General features: G+C 44.8%; 1 protein-coding gene across 1 annotated transcript in view; it reads left to right on the top strand.

The window, feature by feature from the left end:
* Positions 1-23,767, top strand: part of LOC141052996 (uncharacterized) — a 143,404-nt gene that overhangs the window by 41,360 nt on the left and 78,277 nt on the right. The window contains exons 8-13 of the mRNA XM_073550319.1: positions 14,924-15,073; positions 15,203-15,382; positions 15,466-15,589; positions 15,673-15,770; positions 15,969-16,059; positions 18,124-19,239. Of these exons, the coding sequence (XP_073406420.1) occupies positions 14,924-15,073; positions 15,203-15,382; positions 15,466-15,589; positions 15,673-15,770; positions 15,969-16,059; positions 18,124-19,239 (1,759 nt within the window). The remainder of the gene's footprint in view (positions 1-14,923; positions 15,074-15,202; positions 15,383-15,465; positions 15,590-15,672; positions 15,771-15,968; positions 16,060-18,123; positions 19,240-23,767) is intronic.

The following is a 23,767-nucleotide window of genomic DNA, read 5'->3' as shown; positions in this document are numbered from 1 at the left end:
ATTATTTGTCTGAAGATGTGTAACCATTAAAATTAATTTGAATATCATAAAATTATCCTTTGGAAAAATTAATTTAAATGTAGATTTTCTTCATAAACCATTTTGATGTGCGATTGCACTTATCCACAATTAACTAAGTCAAGAAATAATAATTACTATAGAAATATATGTTGTGTAGATAATATTTCATTATATATCCTAATATTCTAATAATTTAACTGATCTGCATATTTCTTCTAAAGATAAAGGTTTTTGTTTTTTTTTTCCTCATTGCATTCAGAATCCTGAGGCCTCACACACACCAAACGTATCACATTACTCCTAAGCAGCTGCTCCTACACTCAGTCACTGTCACTCAGACTGTGTCACATATTATCCCACATACAGAGGTGTGATGAATACCCGTATTTTAACCCAAATTATCCTAATTATCAATGCATTGTAAACTATTTAAATTTAGTCTTAGGCTGAGTTCACACGTGGCGTTTTTTTCGCGTTTCCGCGGTGGCTTTAACCGCGCAATTTTGCCGCGAAAATGCAAAAAATAAGCATCCCATGCATTCCTATGGGATTCCGCAATGCTGTGCTAATGCTGCGGTTTTTACCGCGGCGGAATCGCTTCACGGTAAAAACCGCAGCATGCTCATTAATTTGCGGAATCGCGGCGATCCCGCACCTATAGGAATGCATTGTTCCGCTTACTTCCCGCATGTGGCTGTGCACACCATGCGGAAAGTAAGCAGAACAATTGCGGATGGTACCCACGGTCCGGAGGAGAGGAGACTGTCCTCCGGGCTTTGGGTACCATATCCCTGTAAAAAATAGAATTTAAAATAAAAAATATTGTTATTCTCACCCTCCGACGTCCCGCGCAGCCTTCCCGCTTCTCTTCACGCTCTCGTTCCCAGTAGTCCTTTGCGAAAATGCTCGCGATGACGTCCCTTCTCGTGGGATCGCGAAGTCTCGCGGTCATTCGCGCGACGTCATCGCGAATTACCGCGAGACGTCGCGATCCCGCGAGAACGAACGTCATCGCGAGCATTTTCGCAAAGGATTACTGGGAACGGATGCGCGGGACGTCGGAGGGTGAGAATAACACCGTTTTTTTTTTTTTTTTTTTTACATTCTATCTTTTACTACTGATGCCGCATAGGCAGCCTCAGTAGTAAAAAGTTGGTCACACTCGTCAAACACTATGTTTGACGAGTGTGACCAAACTGTCAATCAGTTCTCCAAACGATGCTACAGATCGCTTGGAAAACGCTAGCATTTTGCAAGCTAATTACGCTTGCAAAATGCTAGTTTTTCCAAAATGCGATTTTTCCCGCGGACTGGAATTCCGGAATTCTCGCGGTAATTTCCGCGAGAATTCTGGTACGTGTGCACTTAGCCTTAATACCGGGTGAGTCATAAAGGACGGATGTATTTGAAGTGGCTATAACTCACCACCAGGTGGAGGTAGAGATGTGCGGGAGGCGGGGTTATGTTTGTGAGGTGAAAGCATTGTTTTTATTTTAGTTTCAGTTTAAGCTATGGTGCCGTGGACGATAGAACATCGCGTTTTTGCGTACGACAGTTTTGTCAAGAATAATGAGTGTATCACAGCCGTTCAGCGTGAGTTTCGGCGTCATTTCAATATTCACAGAAATCAAGCTGTTCCCGCTCGTAACACTATCCTACGTTGGGTTGAAGCACTCCGTACACGAGGTACACTAATGAACAAACGACCACCGGGGGCTCCACGAACGGCACGTACCCCTGAAAATGTGGAACGCGTCAGGCAAGCCATGCTGCGTAGTCCGAGTCGATCTGCTCGGAAACATTCTTTAGAACTTGCCCTCAGTAATCGTACAGTAAGGCGTATTTTGCATTTAGACCTGCATTTCCACCCCTATAAATTGGCCATTGTGCAACAGTTGGAGCGCGGGGATTACGCAGCGCGACTGAAGTTCGCACATGAGATGGAAGCAATTATTGAGCAAAACGACAACCTTATTTTATTCATGAGTGATGAAGCTCATTTCCATGTCAATGGCATGGTCAATCAGCAGAACTGCCGTTATTGGGCCTATGAAAATCCGAAAGAATTACATGAACGACCGCTGCACAGCCCTAAGGTAACGGTGTGGTGCGCTATGGGCAAATATGGCGTGATCGGTCCGTACTTTTTCGAAGGCGATAATGGCAATACTGTTACCGTGAACTCACAACGTTATATCGCCATGATAAATAACTTCTTTGTTCCTGAGTTACGACGGCAACATATCCCCATCTCTAGTGTGTGGTTTCAACAAGATGGGGCAACGGCCCACACAGCCGGAGCAACAATGAACGTTCTTCGCCCTCTCTTCCCTGGTCGCATCATTTCCAGGTTTGGCGATATTAATTGGCCTCCTAGGTCCCCAGACCTGTCCATGTGCGATTATTACTTATGGGGTCACCTCAAATCACGTGTATACAAGCTTAAGCCTCGATCATTACAAGAACTGAAGGAAGCTATTGGAGTGGAAGTTGCCCAAATCGACAGAGTTGTGTTGGAACGTGTTGATGCCAACTTCCAAGAACGCCTTTGGAAATGCATCACTGATAATGGCCACCACATGGCAGATGTTGTTTTCCACACTTGAATTTGTCAAATATTTGTCAGTATACGTAACCAAATCTGTGAATACATTTATATTTAATAAATATTTAACGATTTTATGATTAGTTTAAAAACGTCCGTCCTTTATGACACCCGGTATTTCTTTGAATATTCCCCAAATACACATGACATAAAAATATATTGTATAGCTATACTTGACATTTAGGCCTGGAAAAAAAATTCCATTGGTTTGCAAAAGTTGACAAAAAATTATTTTCCTAAGGCTGTAAGCATTACAGCACTAAAACCAGGGACATAGTATACTGGTATACCTATTATTAGAACAAGGTTCAAATTTCACTTGCTGTGGTTATCATGTCATGCCATGCAGTAAAGGCATACACAGATCGCATTTCAAAATGCAGTTAGTTATTTTATTTTAAGTGTTAAATATAAAATCATGCAATTATTGCAACTTCCTGTGTAAATAAAGGCATAAATCCTTGTAAGAGAATTTTTCCGATTAAGTCCTGCTTTGAAATGAAAATTCTAAGGAAAAATAAAAGAGAAGGTTAATATCATATTCATAATTCTAAATATTATTACTGAAGTAGATTTTAATTTTCACTAGAAAATACAGTTCTACAATCTCTACTTCTACAAACACTATATACTGTATATACTGCATGAATATGTATATCTATAAAACTATAGAACTACAGATTATACTCTATAAAATAATTACATATAACTGACTAATTGTATAACACTTTTACACAATATATATATAATTACTTTTTCTAGCCAATTCCTACACCCACTCTTTCCCTGTAAAAGATGTCTTTAAATATTCTTGCTACTTTGAAGTTAACGGATTTTCTGAGCTGCTCCAATGGACCCTTCAGCTCAAAGTCAATGATGTCACTCACCACCTGCTTCTGTCTGTCACATTCGGCCATCTTTTTTACAGAAAGAAGATCAAAACTCATCATTTTTCTTAATTCATTCTGTGTCTTTTCGGTGGTCCTTTGCATCATTCCATAGGGTTTATAACAAACGTGATTTTCTTCGTTCTTCATAGATTTGATTTTGGGGAAAACTCATTTTAGAAGGCTTTGCTAATACCGGCTTCTGATAAGATTTTACTCTGCCTGTCTTCACAAAATTAGCACAATTTACTTTCCTTTCACGATTCTCGTGTTTTCTGGCAAAATCAAGGGATTGCGCACATTCCAATAAAGAATCTTTTAGTGACGCAATAACACGAGATGCAGGATTTAAAAACCAAAATTTGTTTACAAAACTCCTTATGAGGGACTGTGTTTTGACATTCTCACTGTACTCAATGTACGTTTACATTCATGTCCATATATGAACGTCTGTACAAAATGTCGCATTTTGTACAGACGTTCATATATGGACATGAATGTAAACGTACATTCCTTCCGACCAATCCTTAATTTTTGAAGAATATCAATATCTGGATGATTTTCATTTGATGAACAAAAAAATCAAAATTTGTAATCTGTCTTTATCACTTAAGATCACCTGTGTTTCACCAGATATCTTTAAAGTCAATCTCCTAGCAAAGTTCACAGGGATCCACATTTTGAACAACTGATTCTTCTCGTTAGATAAATCAAATTTGTCAACACAGCTTTCAAAAACCTCAGAGTTTCTACAAACATGGATTTTCTTATCATATGCTGGAATGGTTTTGCCTATTTTTATCAAACTTTTCCTTACTTTACTTCGGAGTTGGGCCTGTGAGTCGTCTATTTTTAGTGGTACAACTAAAGTGGTAGTGGTAGAACTGAGTCCAAATTATTAATATTTAACAACATCATGAGGGGCGGGGCTTGATGCACACACACTTTTTCCCCAGTATGTAGATAGGGGCAAAATTGTTTGGTGAATTGGAACGTGCGGGGTTAAAATTTCGCCTCACAACATAGCTTAGGACACTCTCGGGGTCCAGAATTTTGTGGCTGTAGCTGCGACGGTGCGGATGCCTATCCCAGACATACACACACACACGTCTGGACCCCGAGAGCGTCGTAAGCTATGTTGTGAGGCGAAATTTTAACCCTGTGCGTTCCAATTCACCAAACAATTTTGCCCCTATCTACATACTGGGGGAAAAGTGTGTGTATCAAGCCCCGCCCCTCATTATGATGTCATAATGCCCCTATCTACATAATGGGGAATATATGGGCACTGGACTATGGGATGGAGGATATGTATGACGGGTATATGGGCACTGGACTATGGGATGGAGGATATGTATGACGGGTATATGGGCACGGGACTATGGGATGGAGGATGTGTGATGGGTATATGGGCACGGGACTATGGGATGGCGGATATGTATGATGGGTATATGGACACGGGACTATGGGATGGAAAATATGTATGATGGGTATATGGGCATGGGACTATGAGATGAAGGATGTGTGATGGGTATATGGGCACTCGACTATGGGATGGCGAATATGTATGATGGGTATATGGGCACGGAACTATGGGATGGAGGATGCGTGATGGGTATATGGGCATGGGACTATGGGATGGAGGATGTGTGATGGGTATATGGGCACTTGACTATGGGATGGTGGATATGTATGATGGGTATATGGGCACGGGCCTATGGGATGGTGGATATGTGTGATGGGTATATGGGCACGGGACTATGGGATGGAGGATAATTATAATTTGTTATAACTAACCACAGTTAGTTACTATGCCCGGGCAGCGCCGGGCTCTTCAGCTAGTATGTAAATATATGCGCACATAAAGATCACCAATGGTCATAAGGTATCACAGAGAGAGACTAAGGAAATAAATACTTTCTCTTACCAAGACGGCGGTGTGGTCCCCAGTGCTCTCTGTTGCCATGATTATACAGGTCTGCATATATGGTGATTTTTTTTTTTGCTTTCCTGGGCTATATCTTTATTTAGCATTTAGAAACCCTTTCCTTTTTTCTTCTTATTTTCTTAGAACATTTAAGAGGGGATCATATGACTACACAGGTACCACCTTTATTTCCTTAGTCTCTCTCTGTGATACCTTATGACCATTGGTGATCTTTATGTGCGCATATATTAGATATGATACAGTGGGGAAAAAAAGTATTTAGTCAGTCAGCAATAGTGCAAGTTCCACCACTTAAAAAGATGAGAGGCGTCTGTAATTTACATCATAGGTAGACCTCAACTATGGGAGACAAACTGAGGAAAAAAAATCCAGAAAATCACATTGTCTGTTTTTTTTTTCATTTTATTTGCATATTATGGTGGAAAATAAGTATTTGGTCAGAAACAAAATTTCATCTCAATACTTTGTGATATATCCTTTGTTGGCAATGACAGAGGTCAAACGTTTTCTGTAAGTCTTCACAAGGTTGCCACACACTGTTGTTGGTATGTTGGCCCATTCCTCCATGCAGATCTCCTCTAGAGCAGTGATGTTTTTGGCTTTTCGCTTGGCAACACGGACTTTCAACTCCCTCCAAAGGTTTTCTATAGGGTTGAGATCTGGAGACTGGCTAGGCCACTCCAGGACCTTGAAATGCTTCTTACGAAGCCACTCCTTCATTGCCCTGGCGGTGTGCTTTGGATCATTGTCATGTTGAACGACCCAGCCACGTTTCATCTTCAATGCCCTTGCTGATGGAAGGAGGTTTGCACTCAAAATCTCACGATACTTGGCCCCATTCATTCTTTCATGTACCCGGATCAGTCATCCTGGCCCCTTTGCAGAGAAACAGCCCCAAAGCATGATGTTTCCACCACCATGCTTTACAGTAGGTATGGTGTTTGATGGATGCAACTCAGTATTCTTTTTCCTCCAAACACGACAAGTTGTGTTTCTACCAAACAGTTCCAGTTTGGTTTCATCAGACCATAGGACATTCTCCCAAAACTCCTCTGGATCATCCAAATGCTCTCTAGCAAACTTCAGACGGGCCCGGACATGTACAGGCTTAAGCAGTGGGACACGTCTGGCACTGCAGGATCTGAGTCCATGGTGGCGTAGTGTGTTACTTATGGTAGGCCTTGTTACATTGGTCCCAGCTCTCTGCAGTTCATTCACTAGGTCCCCCCGCGTGGTTCTGGGATTTTTGCTCACCGTTCTTGTGATCATTCTGACCCCACGGGGTGGGATTTTGCGTGGAGCACCAGATCGAGGGAGATTATCAGTGGTCTTGTATGTCTTCCATTTTCTAATTATTGCTCACACAGTTGATTTCTTCACTCCAAGCTGGTTGGCTATTGCAGATTCAGTCTTCCCAGCCTGGTGCAGGGCTACAATTTTGTTTCTGGTGTCCTTTGACAGCTCTTTGGTCTTCACCATAGTGGAGTTTGGAGTCAGACTGTTTGAGGGTGTGCACAGGTGTCTTTTTATACTGATAACAAGTTTAAACAGGTGCCATTACTACAGGTAATGAGTGGAGGAAAGAGGAGACTCTTAAAGAAGAAGTTACAGGTCTGTGAGAGCCAGAAATCTTGATTGCTTGTTTCTGACCAAATACTTATTTTCCACCATAATATGCAAATAAAATGAAAAAAAAAACAGACAATGTGATTTTCTGGATTTTTTTTTCTCAGTTTGTCTCCCATAGTTGAGGTCTACCTATGATGTAAATTACAGACGCCTCTCATCTTTTTAAGTGGTGGAACTTGCACTATTGCTGACTGACTAAATACTTTTTTTCCCCACTGTATGTCTCCTTTTTTTAAACAGAATATTAGGATTCACTCACCGGATGGATTCATTGTATTTGTTACTTTATTTGTGGATTTATCTTATTTGTCTCTCTTTATGAGTATACCATGTACTATATGAAAAAAATTTGTTCCCTCTCCCAACACTTTTTGACTATATGTTATGACTATCTTATTTTTTATAGATAAACCCTTGATAAAGGCTTGATTGAGCTGAAACGTTGGGAAATCTGTATTGTCTATGTTCCATGCTTCAATAAATATTTTTCTGCATAGTAAAATTATTTTGCCTCAGGTTTTATACTGACTTTTTCAACGCAGAATTGGCTGAAATTGAGATCAGATGCCATGTTGCGTTTGGAGGGCACCTGATGTGCCCAAACAGTGGAAACCCCCCAATTCTAACTCCAACCCTAACCCCAACACACCCCTAACCCTAATCTCAGCCCTAACCCTAACCCTAGCCCTAACCCTAATGGGAAAATGGAAATAAATACATTTTCTTTTAAGTTTATTATTTTTCCCTATAAGGGGGTGATAACGGGGGGTTTGATTTACCATTTGTGGCGGTTTTTACGTTTGGCAGCTGTCACAAGCTAAAAGACGCTTTTTATTTTAAAAATAGTTTTTGCATCACCACATTTTGAGCGCTATAATTTTTCCGTATTTTGACCCACTGAGTCATGTGAAGTCTTATTTTTTGCGGGACGAGTTGACGCTTTTATTGGTACCATTTTTGGGGATGTGACATTTTTTGATCGCTTTTTATTCCGACTTTTGGGACGCAGAATGAACAAAAACCAGCGTTTCATGAATTTCTTTTGGGGGGGGTGCGTTTACACCGTTCCGCGTATGGTAAACTTGATAAGGCGGTTTTATTCTTCGGGTCAGTACGGTTACAGCGATGCCTCATTTAGGTCTTTTTTATGTTTTGGCGCTTTTATGCAATGAAAGCAATTTTAAATAAAAAATAATTATTTTTGCATCGCTTTATCCTGCGAGCTATAACTTTTTAATTTTTTGCTGATGGAGCTGTGTGGTGGCTCGTTTTTTTGCGGGACAAGATGACGTTTTCAGCGGTACCATGGATATTTATATCCGTCTTTTTGATCGCGCGTTATTGCACTTTTTGTTCGGCGGTATGACAATAAAGCGTTGTTTTTAGCTTTGATTTTTATTTTTAATTTTTTAAGGTGTTCCCTAAAGGGGTTAACTAATGGGACAGATTTATAGGGCGGGTCGTTACGGATGCAGCAATACTAAATATGTGTACTTTTATTGTTTTGGGTTTTTTTTATTTCCAAAAAATGAATTTATTAGGGAATTTTTTTTAAATTTATTTAGTGATTTTTTTTTTTATAAATTATTTTTACACTTTTTTTTTAACTTTATTGCATTGTCCCAGGGGGGGACATCACTGTCATGTGTCAGATCACTGACCTGACACTTCAACGATCTGACAGGCGCTGCACAAGGCTTCCTCATGCCTGCGCTCTGAAGGCCCCCGCGGCGATATTGGATCCGGGGACCTGCAGGGAAGGAGGCCCCCAGAGCAGCGCAGCACATCGCGCTGCGCTGGGGGTCACAGGGAAGCACGGAGCCCCCTCCCTGCCGATGCTTCTCTAAGCCCCCGATACACTGCGATCGTGTTTGATCGCAGTGTGCCAGGGGCGGTCTGTGACTGCCCCTGACACATAGTGCCGGGTGTCAGCTGTGATAATCAGCTGACACCTGTCCGCGATCAGCGGCGCTCCCCTCCCCGTGAGCGCCGCTGATCGCTATGACAAACTATCCTGTCCTTGGGCATTATGTCCCAGGGCACAAGGATGGGATAGTACGTCCAATGTCAGAAAGGGGTTAAAATTATTTTTCAAGCTGATGTTATAAATGATTCTAATTTACTGAGATAATGACTTTTGGGTTTTCATTGGCTGTAAGCCGTAATCATCAACATTAACAGAAATAAACACATGAAATAGATCACACTGTGTGTAATGACTCTATATAATATATGAGTTTCACTTTTTGTGTTGAAGAACTGAAATAAATTAACTTTTTGATGATATTCTAATTTTGTGAGAAGCACCTGTAGTAGACATCCGGTGACTGGTGATAATTCCCTCATGTGGGGTCTATTTGGCTCCAAGCAGAAAAATGACTCGTTACATTCCACACACAATACTGTGTAGAAAAGGGGCACGGGGTAATTGTTCCAGTAGTGAGGGGCAAATAATGCTGGAAACGGGACTGAGGAGAAGTTTCCATGTAGCATCTGCACTCCGGATATCAGTGAACAGGAGCAGCATAAATCACACTGCATTCACTGAGGCTCCGCTCCGTACACCTCATACACACACGGCTCCGCTCCGTACACCTCGTACACACTCCGCTCCGTACACCTCGTACACACACGGCTCCGCTCCGTACACACGGCTCCGCTCCGTACACCTCGTACACACTCCGCTCCGTACACCTCGTACACACACGGCTCCACTCCGTACACACGGCTCCGCTCCGTACACCTCGTACACACACGGCTCCGCTCCGTACACCTCGTACACACGCGACTCCGCTCCGTACACCTCATACACACACGGCTCCGCTCCGTACACCTCGTACACACACGGCTCCGCTCCGTACACCTCGTACACACACGGCTCAGCTCCGTACACCTCGTACACACACGGCTCCGCTCTGTACACCTCGTACACACAGGGCTCCGCTCCGTACACCCTGTACACACACGTCTCTGCTCCGTACACCTTGTACACACGTGGCTACGCTCCGTACACACGTGGCTCCTCTCCGTACACCTCGTACACACAAGGCTCCGCTCCGTACACCTCGTACACACACGGCTCAGCTCCGTACACCTCGTACACACACGGCTCAGCTCCGTACACCTCGTACACACGGCTCCGCTCCGAACACCTCGTACACACACGGCTCCGCTCCGTACACCTCGTACACACACGGCTCAGCTCCGTACACACACGACTCCGCTCCGTACACCTCGTACACACACGGCTCCGCTCTGTACACACACGACTCCGCTCCGTACACCTCGTACACACACGGCTCCGCTCCGTACAACTCGTACACACACGGCTCAGCTCCGTACACCTCGTACACACACGGCTCCGTTCCGTACACCTCGTACACACGGCTCAGCTCCGTACACCTCGTACACACAGGGCTCCGCTCCGTACACCTCGTACACACGTGGCTCCGCTCCGTACACCTCGTACACACACAGCTCCGCTCCGTACACACAGGGCTCCGCTCCGTACACCTCGTACACACAGGGCTCCGCTCCGTACACCTCGTACACACGTGGCTCCGCTCCGTACACCTCGTACACACGTGGCTCCGCTCCGTACACCTCGTACACACGTGGCTCCGCTCCGTACACCTCGTACACACAGGGCTCCGCTCCGTACACCTCGTACACACGCGGCTCCGCTCCGTACACCTCGTACACACGCGGCTCCGCTCCGTACACCTCGTACACACGCGGCTCCGTACACCTCGTACACACACGGCTCCGCTCCTTACACCTCGTACACACGCGGCTCCGCTCCGTACACCTCGTACACACGCGGCTCCGTACACCTCGTACACACGCGGCTCCGCTCCGTACACCTCGTACACACGCGGCTCCGTACACCTCGTACACACACGGCTCTGCTCCGTACACCTCGTACACACACGGCTCCGCTCCGTACACCTCGTACACACAGGGCTCCGCTCCGTACACCTCGTACACACGTGGCTCCGCTCCGTACACCTCGTACACACGTGGCTCCGCTCCGTACACCTCGTACACACGTGGCTCCGCTCCGTACACCTCGTACACACAGGGCTCCGCTCCGTACACCTCGTACACACGCGGCTCCGCTCCGTACACCTCGTACACACGCGGCTCCGCTCCGTACACCTCGTACACACGCGGCTCCGTACACCTCGTACACACACGGCTCCGCTCCTTACACCTCGTACACACGCGGCTCCGCTCCGTACACCTCGTACACACGCGGCTCCGTACACCTCGTACACACGCGGCTCCGCTCCGTACACCTCGTACACACGCGGCTCCGTACACCTCGTACACACACGGCTCTGCTCCGTACACCTCGTACACACACGGCTCCGCTCCGTACACCTCGTACACACAGGGCTCCGCTCCGTACACCTCGTACACACACGGCTCCGCTCCGTACACCTCGTACACACGTGGCTCCGCTCCGTACACCTCGTACACACGTGGCTCCGCTCCGTACACCTCGTACACACAGGGCTCCGCTCCGTACACCTCGTACACACGCGGCTCCGCTCCGTACACCTCGTACACACGCGGCTCCGCTCCGTACACCTCGTACACACGCGGCTCCGTACACCTCGTACACACACGGCTCCGCTCCTTACACCTCGTACACACGCGGCTCCGCTCCGTACACCTCGTACACACGCGGCTCCGCTCCGTACACCTCGTACACACGCGGCTCCGCTCCGTACACCTCGTACACACGCGGCTCCGTACACCTCGTACACACACGGCTCTGCTCCGTACACCTCGTACACACACGGCTCCGCTCCGTACACCTCGTACACACAGGGCTCCGCTCCGTACACCTCGTACACACACGGCTCCGCTCCGTACACCTCGTACACACGTGGCTCCGCTCCGTACACCTCGTACACACGTGGCTCCGCTCCGTACACCTCGTACACACAGGGCTCCGCTCCGTACTCCTCGTACACACGTGGCTCCGCTCCGTACACCTCGTACACACGCGGCTCCGCTCCGTACACCTCGTACACACGCGGCTCCGTACACCTCGTACACACACGGCTCCGCTCCTTACACCTCGTACATACACGGCTCTGCTACATCCACCCTGTAAACCCCTCCTGACCCCACACAGAAACTTCCCCTCATCCAGCACCATGACAACCAGCACAGCAGAGTCCTGCATACACTGAGGCTCCTGATCATGTGACCCCTGACTCCTCCCCTCCTGTGACCTCATCCCAGGTCCTGTGCGCACAGAGCAGCCATATATGTGGAGTGCGGCTCTGCAGGTGGAGGTAGGTGCTGGAGATTCCCCATTACTGGGCACAGGGGGCAGTAACACCTTCAGTGCTGACACTATTTTGGTGCTTTTTTGTTGTACTTCATAAGAATCATACCTTTTTTTTAATTCCTTTTCCCCTAATAGATGTGAGACAACTATAAAAACAGGAAGTAAGGAAACATATTGTTCACATAGGACAGTTCCCCTTCCCTCACACACACACAGTATAATGTTCCCACAGTACCGGCGTCCCCCCACATACAGTATAATGCTCCCCCAATACCGCCATCCCCCCACACAGTATATTGTTCCCCCAGTACCACCATCCACCCACATACAGTATAATGCTCCCCCAGTACCACCATCCCCACACATAGTATAATGTTCCCACAGTACCGCCATCCCCCCACATACAGTATAATGTCCCCACAGTACCGCCATCCCCCACACACACAGTATAATGTTCCCCCAGTACCGCCATCCCCCCACACACAGTATAATTTCCCCCCAGTACTGCCATCCCCCCACACACAGTATAATGTTCCCCCAGTACCGTCATCCCCCCACACACATTATAATGTTCCCCCAGTACCGCCATCCCCCACACACAGTATAATGTTCCCACAGTACCACCATCACCCCACACACAGTATAATGTTCCCCCAGTACCGCCATCCCCCACACACAGTATAATGTTCCCCAGTACCGCCATCCCCCCCCACACACAGTATAATGTTTCCCCAGTACTGCCATCCCCCCACACACAGTATAATGTCCCCACAGTACCGCCATCCCCCCCACACAGTATAATGTCCTCACAGTACCGCCATCCTCCACACACAGTATAATGTTCCCCCAGTACTGCCATCCCCCCACAGTATAATGTTCCCCCAGTACCGCCATCCCCTCCACACAGTATAATGTTCCCACAGTACCGCCATCCCTCCACACACAGTATAATGTTGCCACAGTACCGCCATCCCCCACACACAGTATAATGTTCCCCCAGTACCGCCATCCCCCACACACAGTATAATGTTCCCCCAGTACCGCCATCCCCCACACACAGTATAATGTTCCCCCAGTACCGCCATCCCCCAACAAAGTATAATGTTCCCACAGTACCGCCATCCCTACACACACAGTATAATGTTCCCTCAGTACCGCCATCCCCCCACACAGTATAATGTTCCCCCAGTACCGCCATCCCCCCACACAGTATAATGTTCCCACAGTACCGCCATCCCCCCACACACAGTATAATGTTACTCAAGTACCGCCATCCCCCCACACACAGTATAATGTTCCCCCAGTACCGCCATCCCCCCACACACCGTATAATGTTCCCCCAGTACTGCCATCTCTCCACATACAGTATAATGTTCCCCCAGTACCGCCATCCCCCACCACACAGTATAATGTTTCCCCAGTACCACCATCCCCCACACACAATATAATGTTCCCCCAGTACCACCATCTCCCCACACACAGTATAATGTTCCCCCAGTACCACCATCCCCCCATCTACAGTATAAAGTTCCCACAGTACCGCCATCCCCCCCCACGCACAGTATAATGTCCCCACAGTACCGCCATTCCCCCAGACTGTTGCATGAAACATGACAGACTGTTACAGAAACGAGCGGGCACTGCCCTTGCGGGCTTACAGTCTACCAGATAATGTGGAGGAGATAGCATTTAAGGGAGTTGCAGCAACTCCGGTGGTGGTGAGGGGTATGGCTTCTTTGCAGGCTGTAAGCTTTCTTGAAGAGGTGGATTTTAAAAGTTCTGAATGTGATGAATAATTGGACTTGTTGGGTTACAAAATTCCTGGAAGGGGTTAGGAACGTATAAATGTAGAGGAGTGAAAGGAGTTCTTGTAAGGACCAGACATTAAGTGTTGGAAGATATCACAGATTTCCTCAGAGACATTTGCAGGAGACAGATTATGGAAAGCTTTGTAAGTCAATGTTGGTAGTTTGAAATGGATTCATTTATGGATTGTGAGTCAATGAAGGAATTTCCAGAGGGGATAAGTGTAGGAATAGCAAGGAGAGAGGTGGATTAGTCAGGCAGCAGACTTAAGTACAGATTGAGGAGGTGCGAGAATGTTAGAAGGGAGGCTACAGAGGACGAAATTGTAGTAGTAGAGGGACTTCAATGTGAAATGGTTTATAGAGATGTCATATTTTATTGTTAGCTGTTGGGTAAGTTGCAATGGCTGAATAACAGGAGCAGAAGAATTTTCTGCTTTATATAAACTTTTTAAAAAGCAGTAAATGTTTTTTCTTTATTAGCTGCTACAGGGAAGAACAATTTACATGTAGCATCAAGATAGCAGACATAACTCTGCTCACGATTAAGTGATAAACATATTGATAGAAAAAAAATAAAAATTAGCAGAATCAAGCTTGACCGGATGGATCGGATCTCCATAACAGTCATGGTCTTTGATGTGGGTTCTTTGGAAAATTTATTGCCCACCCCTATTACACAGGATTCTTTATGATGTTACATTGGCTCATCTCCCTATTAAGGTCCCTACGATATTGGATCCTTTCAGTGGAGATCTTCTGTATAAGAGAACTTGCCTAATTGACCCATCAAGAATGGATCTGGACAGAGACATAAAAGCGGAGCGGTTATTACACCTCACCCTAGAGATCCTCTTCCGGCTTACTGGAGAGGTGAGAGATTCTGATGATGTCACATTACATCATTCTTATCTATGGGAATAACAGATGGACAGAACTGGAGAGGTGAGGACTCTGGAAATGTCTGTAGTGAGATTTATTAATGTGTCTCTCCATAACCAGGATTACACAGCAGTGAAGAAGACCTCTAGTGAGCGCTGTCAGGCCCCTGTGTCTGAGGGATGGGGAAGACACCTGAGTCCAATCACGGGGCCTTCACCTTGCCCCCTGATACATGAGGGCATCAACGACCAGAAGATCCTAGAACTTGCCTACAAGATTATTGAGTTGCTGACTGGAGAGGTGACACTGCTGGGAATGCTGGGAGATTATACAGTAAAGCTATGGAGGGATCGGGGGGATGACGGTATCATTGTATGTTTCAGGTTCCTTTAAGGTGTCAGGATGTCACCGTCTATTTCTCCATGGAGGAGTGGGAGTATTTAGAAGGACACAAAGATCTGTACAAGGACGTCATGATGGAGGTTCCCCAGCCCCTCACATCACCAGGTAATAGACAGGACTAAATACACACGGCCTATAATTATCTGTATGTAAAGAATGAATTCCGTCCCTGTATGTGTTTCCTCCAGTTATATCCAGTAAGAGGACAACACCAGAGAGATGTCCCCTTCCTCTTCTCCCACAGGACTGTAAACAAGAAGATCCCAGTGTTCCTCAGGATGATCAGGTAGATGGAGAGAAGGTGTCATGAGATCTCCCCTATGATGTGTAGACGGCTGTGAAGGTCTTGTGCTCAGTCTTGTTTTAGCCACCAGTATTATATGTTTTATACTTGTGTAATGAGAACGGTGGAGATGGCAGGATTAGAGCTGATCATAAATGTGACTTCTCCATCTGTCTGTGACTTTTACAATATTTGTTGCAGGGTGAAGATCTGACCCATATTAATACTACAGAGACATATGTGAAGGGTGATGAGCGGTGTAAAGAGGAGATTCCTACATTTGACTACCCAGGTGAGTAGTAACCAAAGTAACAAACTGCAGAGAAGTCACAGATTCTTCTCAGTCACCGGCTGTGGCTGCTTTTGCGGTGGTGTAGTCCAGCCATATCACAATCGTGATCACCATTTTGCCACTAGACCACAACATTTTCCTCCACACAAAACTTGTAACATTTCTTTGGGCACTTAAAGCCCTTCTTCTATAGAAAATTTCTACCCCCTGGAATTAGAAGAGGCTGTCCCCTATCTGCCTATATCTGTAAATTAGAAAGCCAAATGACAGCGTATGTAGAATGTGTTGACAAGTTAGAAAATCATTCTAAGAAAAATATTGATAGATCTCTTGGAGAAAGCGGAGGGTAATGATGCGGTTACCTTCCTAGAACCCTGATATCTTATTGGATGAATCTACCTTCTCTCTCTTCTGTGCTGCTGATTCTGCTCATTTGGTCCCTATAAGACCAGGTCCAGTCTTTCTGGCCAAACTTCACTTTTTTATTGTAACATTAAATGTGCAGTGAGGGCCAAGTTTGAATTTTATTTACAATAACCAAAGAGTTTTCCTTTATCTTGAGTTCTCAATTTCTTTTAAAACCAACCAAATTCAAAGCGGATTGCGAATAAACCACACAAAAAAGACACTAGACCTATGCCATGATATAGTTCTAAGCTGTGTGTGGTTGATGGCTGTAATATACTCTATTCACACCTTCTGGAGATGTGTTGGTTCCAGCTCTGGTTTCCTAGTCTGATGCAAAGTCATCAACTACATTATGTTTTCAATCCTAAAAAAAAATTCAGATTACTGTACAATTGCTCCTATAATGGGGAACACCAATACCTTCTCTACTATTCTAGCCAGGACTCAGCAGCTCCAATGGTTCATCATAAATGAGTAGCTGCTGTTCGGTCGTGCAAGATGGCAAGAACAGTCAGGTAGTTGGGTCGGTGTAACGGGGCCTTCCAATCTCGGCTACCTCTTTCAGTACCACCCCGTGTTTCCGGAGGTCCACTCTGCTTTGGCTGGAGTCTGAATGAAGGACACTGGCTGGAATTCCTTGGTTACATGGGTGCATATAAAAGATCACTGCTTCTCCACGTATTTCCAGTCTGACAACACTTTACTCAAAGGACACAGAATATATCACACAGATACAGAGGGCAGGCCAATAGAAAAGCGGCAGGCCAGACATGCATTACAATAGCCGCAGGTGGCCGGAGCCTGCCGATATTTACTGTGGGAATTACAAAGGTGGGGGAGGGGGGCGGCTGGGCTGATGCATTAGGGACATGCATCTCCCATGGAACCTATTATACATACATATAACTGCACAATATATTCTGGGTGCTGAAAATACAAAATCGGAAGATGCAAGAGTAGTCCGTACACAGGTCCAGTTACAACAGGAAATAAACAAACAAGCCAGATGCTGAGCGAGCACAGAGGACTGAACCAGAGGAAAGCAAGGCTGGATTTGGCAGCTTCTGGCAATAGGCTTCAAGCTTTAATAGGGTGTGGTGCTTTCCAATTACCTGAAGCGGAGAGCTGATTGTTCCACCTGGACAGTACACACACCCATACTGCTAGACTGGACGGTACTACTGGTCCCAGCCACCCTGTTCTTAGTGTCTGAACAGAGCATGTGCCGCCCAGATCTCATGTTTCCGACATCTCCTTCATCACTAGCACCGCCTGCAAAATATCTACTGCAGCGTCTGCTGATAGAAGTAGGCGTCTCGGGAGCTGTTCAAAGAGGAGATGTGATGCACGATTTGCAGAAGCCCTAGAGTGACAAGGGCAGAAAACCAGAGCAGTGGAAAACCTCATAAAGTGATTCCATTTTGTAAATTAAAACCCACAGTGAATTAATCTATAGTTGTAGTGACTATTTTGGCTCCACATACACTTTCATGAAATTAACACGTCATTCTCTTAGTGAATAATTCAGTTTTGCTACATAACTTGCCTTTTCTATGCTTACCATATGTGACTATGGCACATTTAAAGTAGAAATGTTCAAATATATAAATTTCAAGGATATTTTATTAAAAAATAATTGGTTTTATTTTTTGGCAGATGACTCGACAATGACATCAGAGGGACACCTGCCATCTTCGATTTTTAAATCAGATGACCTTGAGATCACACATGAATTGAATGCCATTACTCCAGATATAACATCATCCCTTCATTGCAAAAATCTATCATCTGATCCTATGACAGAGGTCCTATCTTCTGATTCGTTACAAACTACTGAGAATAATAAAAGTTGTAAAAGAGGCATTAAAGAACTAACTGCTGTTAAAGCAAAGAAGACCTTTTCACATTCAGAACATAGAAATATTTTTCCCCTCGAAATGTCTTTTGTTGAACATAAAAAAATTCACACAGAAGAGAAAAGATTTTCTTGTTCCAACTGTGGCAAATATTTTCACCGGAAATCAGATCTTATTAGGCATGAAAGAATTCATACTGGAGAAAAGCCATATTCATGTTCCGAATGTGGAAAATGTTTTAACCTAAAATCTCATCTTGTCAATCACCAGGGAACTCACACAGGGGAGAAGCCATATTCATGTTCAGAATGTAGGAAACATTTTAACCGCAAATCGTATCTTGTTAAACACCAGAGAACTCACTCGGGAGAGAAGCCTTTTTCATGTTCAGAATGTGGGAGAAGTTTTACAGAGAAATCAAATCTTATTGCACATCAGAGAACTCACACAGGGGAGAAACAATATTTATGTTCAGAATGTGGGAAATATTTTAGCCGCAAATGGAGTCTTGTTAAGCACCAGAAAATTCACACGCTGGATAAGCCTTTATCCTGTATAGAATGTGGGAAATATTTTAGCCGGAAATCGCATCTTCTTATACACCAGAGAAGTCACACCGGGGAGAAGCCTTTTTCCTGTTCAGAATGTGGGAGGAGTTTTTCACAGAAATCAAATCTTATCTCGCATCAGAGATATCACACAGGGGAGAAACAATATTTATGTTCAGAATGTGGGAAATGTTTCAACCACAAATCACATCTGGTTAAGCACCAGAGACTTCACACAGGGGAGAAGCCTTTTTCGTGTTCAGAATGTGGGAAGTGTTTTATCCAGAAATGGCACCTTATTAGACATCAAAAATCTCACTCTCTGATTATTGGATCTCAAGGACTTCAGGGCTTAGCGCAGGGTCTGGGTTAGGTTATCCTTTTTCTTAAAATGGGGGAAAGATCTAAGTTCCTTTAACAGAAGATGGTAGAATACATCTAGGTGACTGCCCTAATGATGAAGGGGTAAATATAGGTAAATATTCTAGTGTCCCTTCACCTCAACATGTCTAAAACCAGAGTTTGATTAGTACACAATCCACTCATGGAAGTTCCATCCTTGTCCTTCTGTGATCACCTAAAGCACCCTTTTTCTCTTTGAAAATAAAGTGTCTGTTAAGAGTTATTTGCTCATATAAGTTCATTGGCGTCGAAACCAACTCAAAAATTATTTGTATCTGCTGTGGGGCAGAATCCAGCCGTTCCTCCTTGTTTCCAGATTTAGGAGGGGTTGTGGAGGGCTCAAGTGTTTATGCTTTGCAATGCTTGTACATGAGTGAAAGAGCTTTCTGTCGTGGACCACTTCCAATTTCTAAATTGCAGCACATCATTTGATGTTTATTTGTTAGAGTGCAGCTGTAAACTTCAATATGTTGTAGGCAAAATTCAATCCACAGTATGAGCAAGCACCGACATAACATTAAGAGTGCTGGCTGTACTGTAGTGCCTTTGTCCCTGCATACGTCTCACAATCCCCTGCAGGGATGCTGGCTTACTCACAGCCCCCTTCATCACTTTCTCCTCTTCTTTCTGCTGCCTAGGGTCTGCACATGACACGCAGATCCCCGGGCACTGTGCATAGGGCACGCGCTGCCTCCTTAAAGGGGCCATGCGTGTGCCGTCCTAAAGTGTCCCCAGCAAATGGCTGGTAGATATTTAGTATTTAAAGCACCTCCACCTGAATGGAGGTGCCTGAGAAATGTATAAAGTTAGTTCCTTCCTCGCCTGCTAGATGTCAGGTCTCCAGTACCCATCAATCAGTCTACCTCTCCAGCAGCTGTCTGGCCGTACTTGCATTGACTATCCTTATACCAGCCAGACCAGTTCGCACTTGCCAGTGCCTATCTGTATAACAGCTGAACCAGTCTGCACCTGCCAGTGCTTTTTCTGTATACCAGCCGTACCCATCAGCATCTGTGAACCTGCTGTGCCTGCCTGCATCAGCTGTACTCCCCTAGAGGGCCATTCCAGCTACTTATCTCTTGGGGGTCAGTTGCCATGTGTCTGAAGTCTGTCCTGTAGTAGCAGTTGGTGCTCATCGGGAGCCAAGCCTAAACCCACCATCAGGGGCTCTAGTGAAGAGTCAAGTGCTCACTTAGTCATGCCCCTCCAGGCTCTCCTCGGACCAAGGTACAGTGGTTCCACCATTCCCGTTACTAGTAATAGACCATAGTGTCAGGATCTTGTCAGCGCCTCCGCTGAGCAGGGACTTACCCGCACTGTAGGGGGGCCCGGGGTCATGTACAGCCGGAATGTACAGATACACAGGACCTGTGGACGCTGAAGTTTAGTAAGCAGTCACAGGACCTACGGTCATGTGACTGCAAGGGGGCGGAGCTTAGCGTCCTGCTTTCAGAGATGGCAGGACACTATACAGAAATACTCAGAGTCAGGCAAAACGGAGGTCATACACAGAGATATCAGTAAAGTACCAGGGATGAGACAGGACGGATAGTCAGGGCCAAGCAGAAGTCAAAACCAAACAGACATAGAAGGTACCAAGCAGAATCCAAAGCAATATCCAGAGAACAGACCGAGTCATACACAGAGAATCAAGCAACCAGAACACAGCACAAACACACTCAGGGGTCACCACACAATGCCAAGGGCAAGAGTATAACTGACAGGGATGGGAGCGTCCTGAAGCTATAAGAAGCCTCCCCAGAACCAGGGAGAGGCCACAATCATAGCCCCAGGTGTGCAGGTAAGCCTGCACTGGGACCACAACCTTTAACCCCAGAAATGCCAGTCATCAGCACTGGTTCCAGACATTAACCCCACGTGTGCGAATCAAACCCGCACCGAGATCATGACACATAGCCTATCTCGACAGTTTCTTATTGACCATCAGAAAAATCTAGTCTTGTTTATACCTAATAATATTGGAGCATATTTTCTGAATGATTGCAATAATAGGGATCAATAGGGAATCCTTTTTGATTTTCATATTAGCTACATTAATTCTGTCCGCCAGCCTGTAATAATGTCCCAAATCCTATAATAATTTCCCCTGTTCTGCAATAATATCCCCAAACCTGTAATATTGTCTCCAATCCTGTAATGTCGCAAATCCTATAATCTCCTCTGTTCTGTAGTAAGGTCCCCAATTCTTTAATAATAATCCTCGTCCTGTAATAATATCCCTAATCTTGTAATAATGGCCCTCAACCTGTAATAATGGTAATGCATTAAAGATATGACGTATCCATATGTCCAAGGTCGGTTAGGAGCTAAACTAAATATTTGGCCCCAATAAAATAAGCAAACCTATACTCCCCTCACGTGCCGGCTCCGTTCCAGTGGTGTCGGCACTCTCTGTCCCGGGGCTGTGATGCAATGGACTAACACATGATGTCCGGCGCCCAATCAGCACTGACATCATTGTCTCTGTCTTCGTACAAACTGAAAATTATTTCTTAAAGAATATCCCTGTATTTTGCACTATCCATCTTCCCCTCATCTCGGAGCATTTTCCCTCTCTCTGCTGCCAAAAATCATCCCCATAGCATGATGCTGCCACCACATGTCACTTTGGGGATGGTGTTCTTGTGGTTATAAGCTGTGTTGGTTTTTACCTTGGTAGCCAAAAGGTTAAATTTTGGTCTCATCTGACCAAAGCACTTTTCTCCATATATTTGGGGAGTCTCTGCTTGGGACCTGTGCAGCTCTTTCAGAGTTACCTTTGGTCTCTGTGGTGCCTCTCTGATTAACGCCCTCCTTGCCCAAGCTGAGAGTTTTGGTGGGTGACCCTTTCTTGGCAGGTTTGTTGTGGTAACATGTTCTTTCCATTTTATGTTAATGTATTTGATGATGCTCCGGGGGATCATCAGAGATTGAGATATTTTTTGATAACCCAACCCCGACGTGGACTTCTCAACAACTTTGTCCTTGACTTGTTTGGAGATCTCCCTGGTCTTCATGGTGGTGTTTGGTTATTGGTGCCTGTTGTGTAATGGCGTTGCAGCCTCAGTAGCCTTTCCGAACAGGTGTGTATATACTGATAGACCATGTGACACTTAGATTTCACATGGGTAGACTTCCTTTCACAAAACGTGACTTATGAAGGGAATTGCTTGCGTCACAAATTTTTAGGGGTTCAAAACAAAAGGGGTGAATACATAAGCACATGCCAATTTTTAATTTATGCCTATATTTTTCTCACTTCACAAACTTAAGACTATTTAGAGCTGATGCGTCGCAACACAAATCGGATTACAAAAATATCAAAACACATGTTGTAATTTAACAAAATAGATAAAAAGCCAAGAGGGTGAATACTTTCACAAGCCACTGTATGTGTACCCATTCAATTCACTACAGATGACTCTGCATATCCTTTACTGCAGTGTGACTGTGTCAGCATGCTATTAAATGACTTCCGATCGGTAATGGTCCTATAGAATACAGAATAAATATTTACATCCAGTAACTTACAACTGTCATCTGATTAGCAACATTTTCTTTTCCATCTTGTCAAACCTCTTCACGCCAATGTCCTGACGCTAAGAGAGACAACATTGATCACAGAGCCGCTTAAAATAAAAAGGTTATACAGTATGTATGTGTGCATATACTGTATACGTATACACATTTAAGATATACCGTATTTTTCGGATTATAAGACTCTCCGGATTATTGTTGAATCTATTTTTATTGAAAAAACAATAGACAAAGGTAACATACAAGGCAGCAAACATTATACACCCAGCTGTACAAGGATGCAGAATAAACAGTCTCGTATAAAACCGACCCATCTTCTGTGACAAAGACTCGCGACGTTTCAATGGGTTGAATGTTGGTTTATATTCATGTGCACTACCATCTACCAGAATCAAACCAAGAGAAGGCATTATAGGTTGATAGACCTATCTATACAAACATACATTATACAGTTGTGGCCAAAAGTATTGACACCCCTGCAATTCTGTTAGATAATACTCAGTTTCTTCCTGAAAATTATTGCAACCACAAATTCTTTGGCATAATTATCTTCATTTAATTTGTCTTAAATGAAAAAACACAAAAGAGAATGAAGCAAAACATTGATCATTTCACACAAAACTCCAAAAATGGGCCAGACAAAAGTATTGGCACCCTCAGCCTAATACTTGGTTGCACAACCTTTAGCCTAAATAATTGCGACCAACCGCTTCCGGTAACCATCAATGAGTTTCTTACAATGCTCTGCTGGAATTTTAGACCATTCTTCTTTGGCAAACTGCTCCAGGTCCCTGATATTTGAAGGGTGCCTTCTCCAAACTGCCATTTTTAGATCTCTCCACAGGTGTTCTATGGGATTCAGGTCTGGACTCATTGCTGGCCACCTTAGAAATCTCCAGTGCTTTCTTTCAAACCATTTTCTAGTGCTTTTTGAAGTGTGTTTTGGGTCATTGTCCT

This window comes from Dendrobates tinctorius, unplaced genomic scaffold, assembly GCF_039654945.1.
Source record: "Dendrobates tinctorius isolate UK_male_01 unplaced genomic scaffold, ASM3965494v1 ptg000164l, whole genome shotgun sequence".
NCBI lineage: Eukaryota > Metazoa > Chordata > Amphibia > Anura > Dendrobatidae > Dendrobates > Dendrobates tinctorius.
The sequence above is the reverse complement of the archived record's forward strand: the minus strand, read 5'-3'. Positions and strand labels throughout refer to the sequence as shown.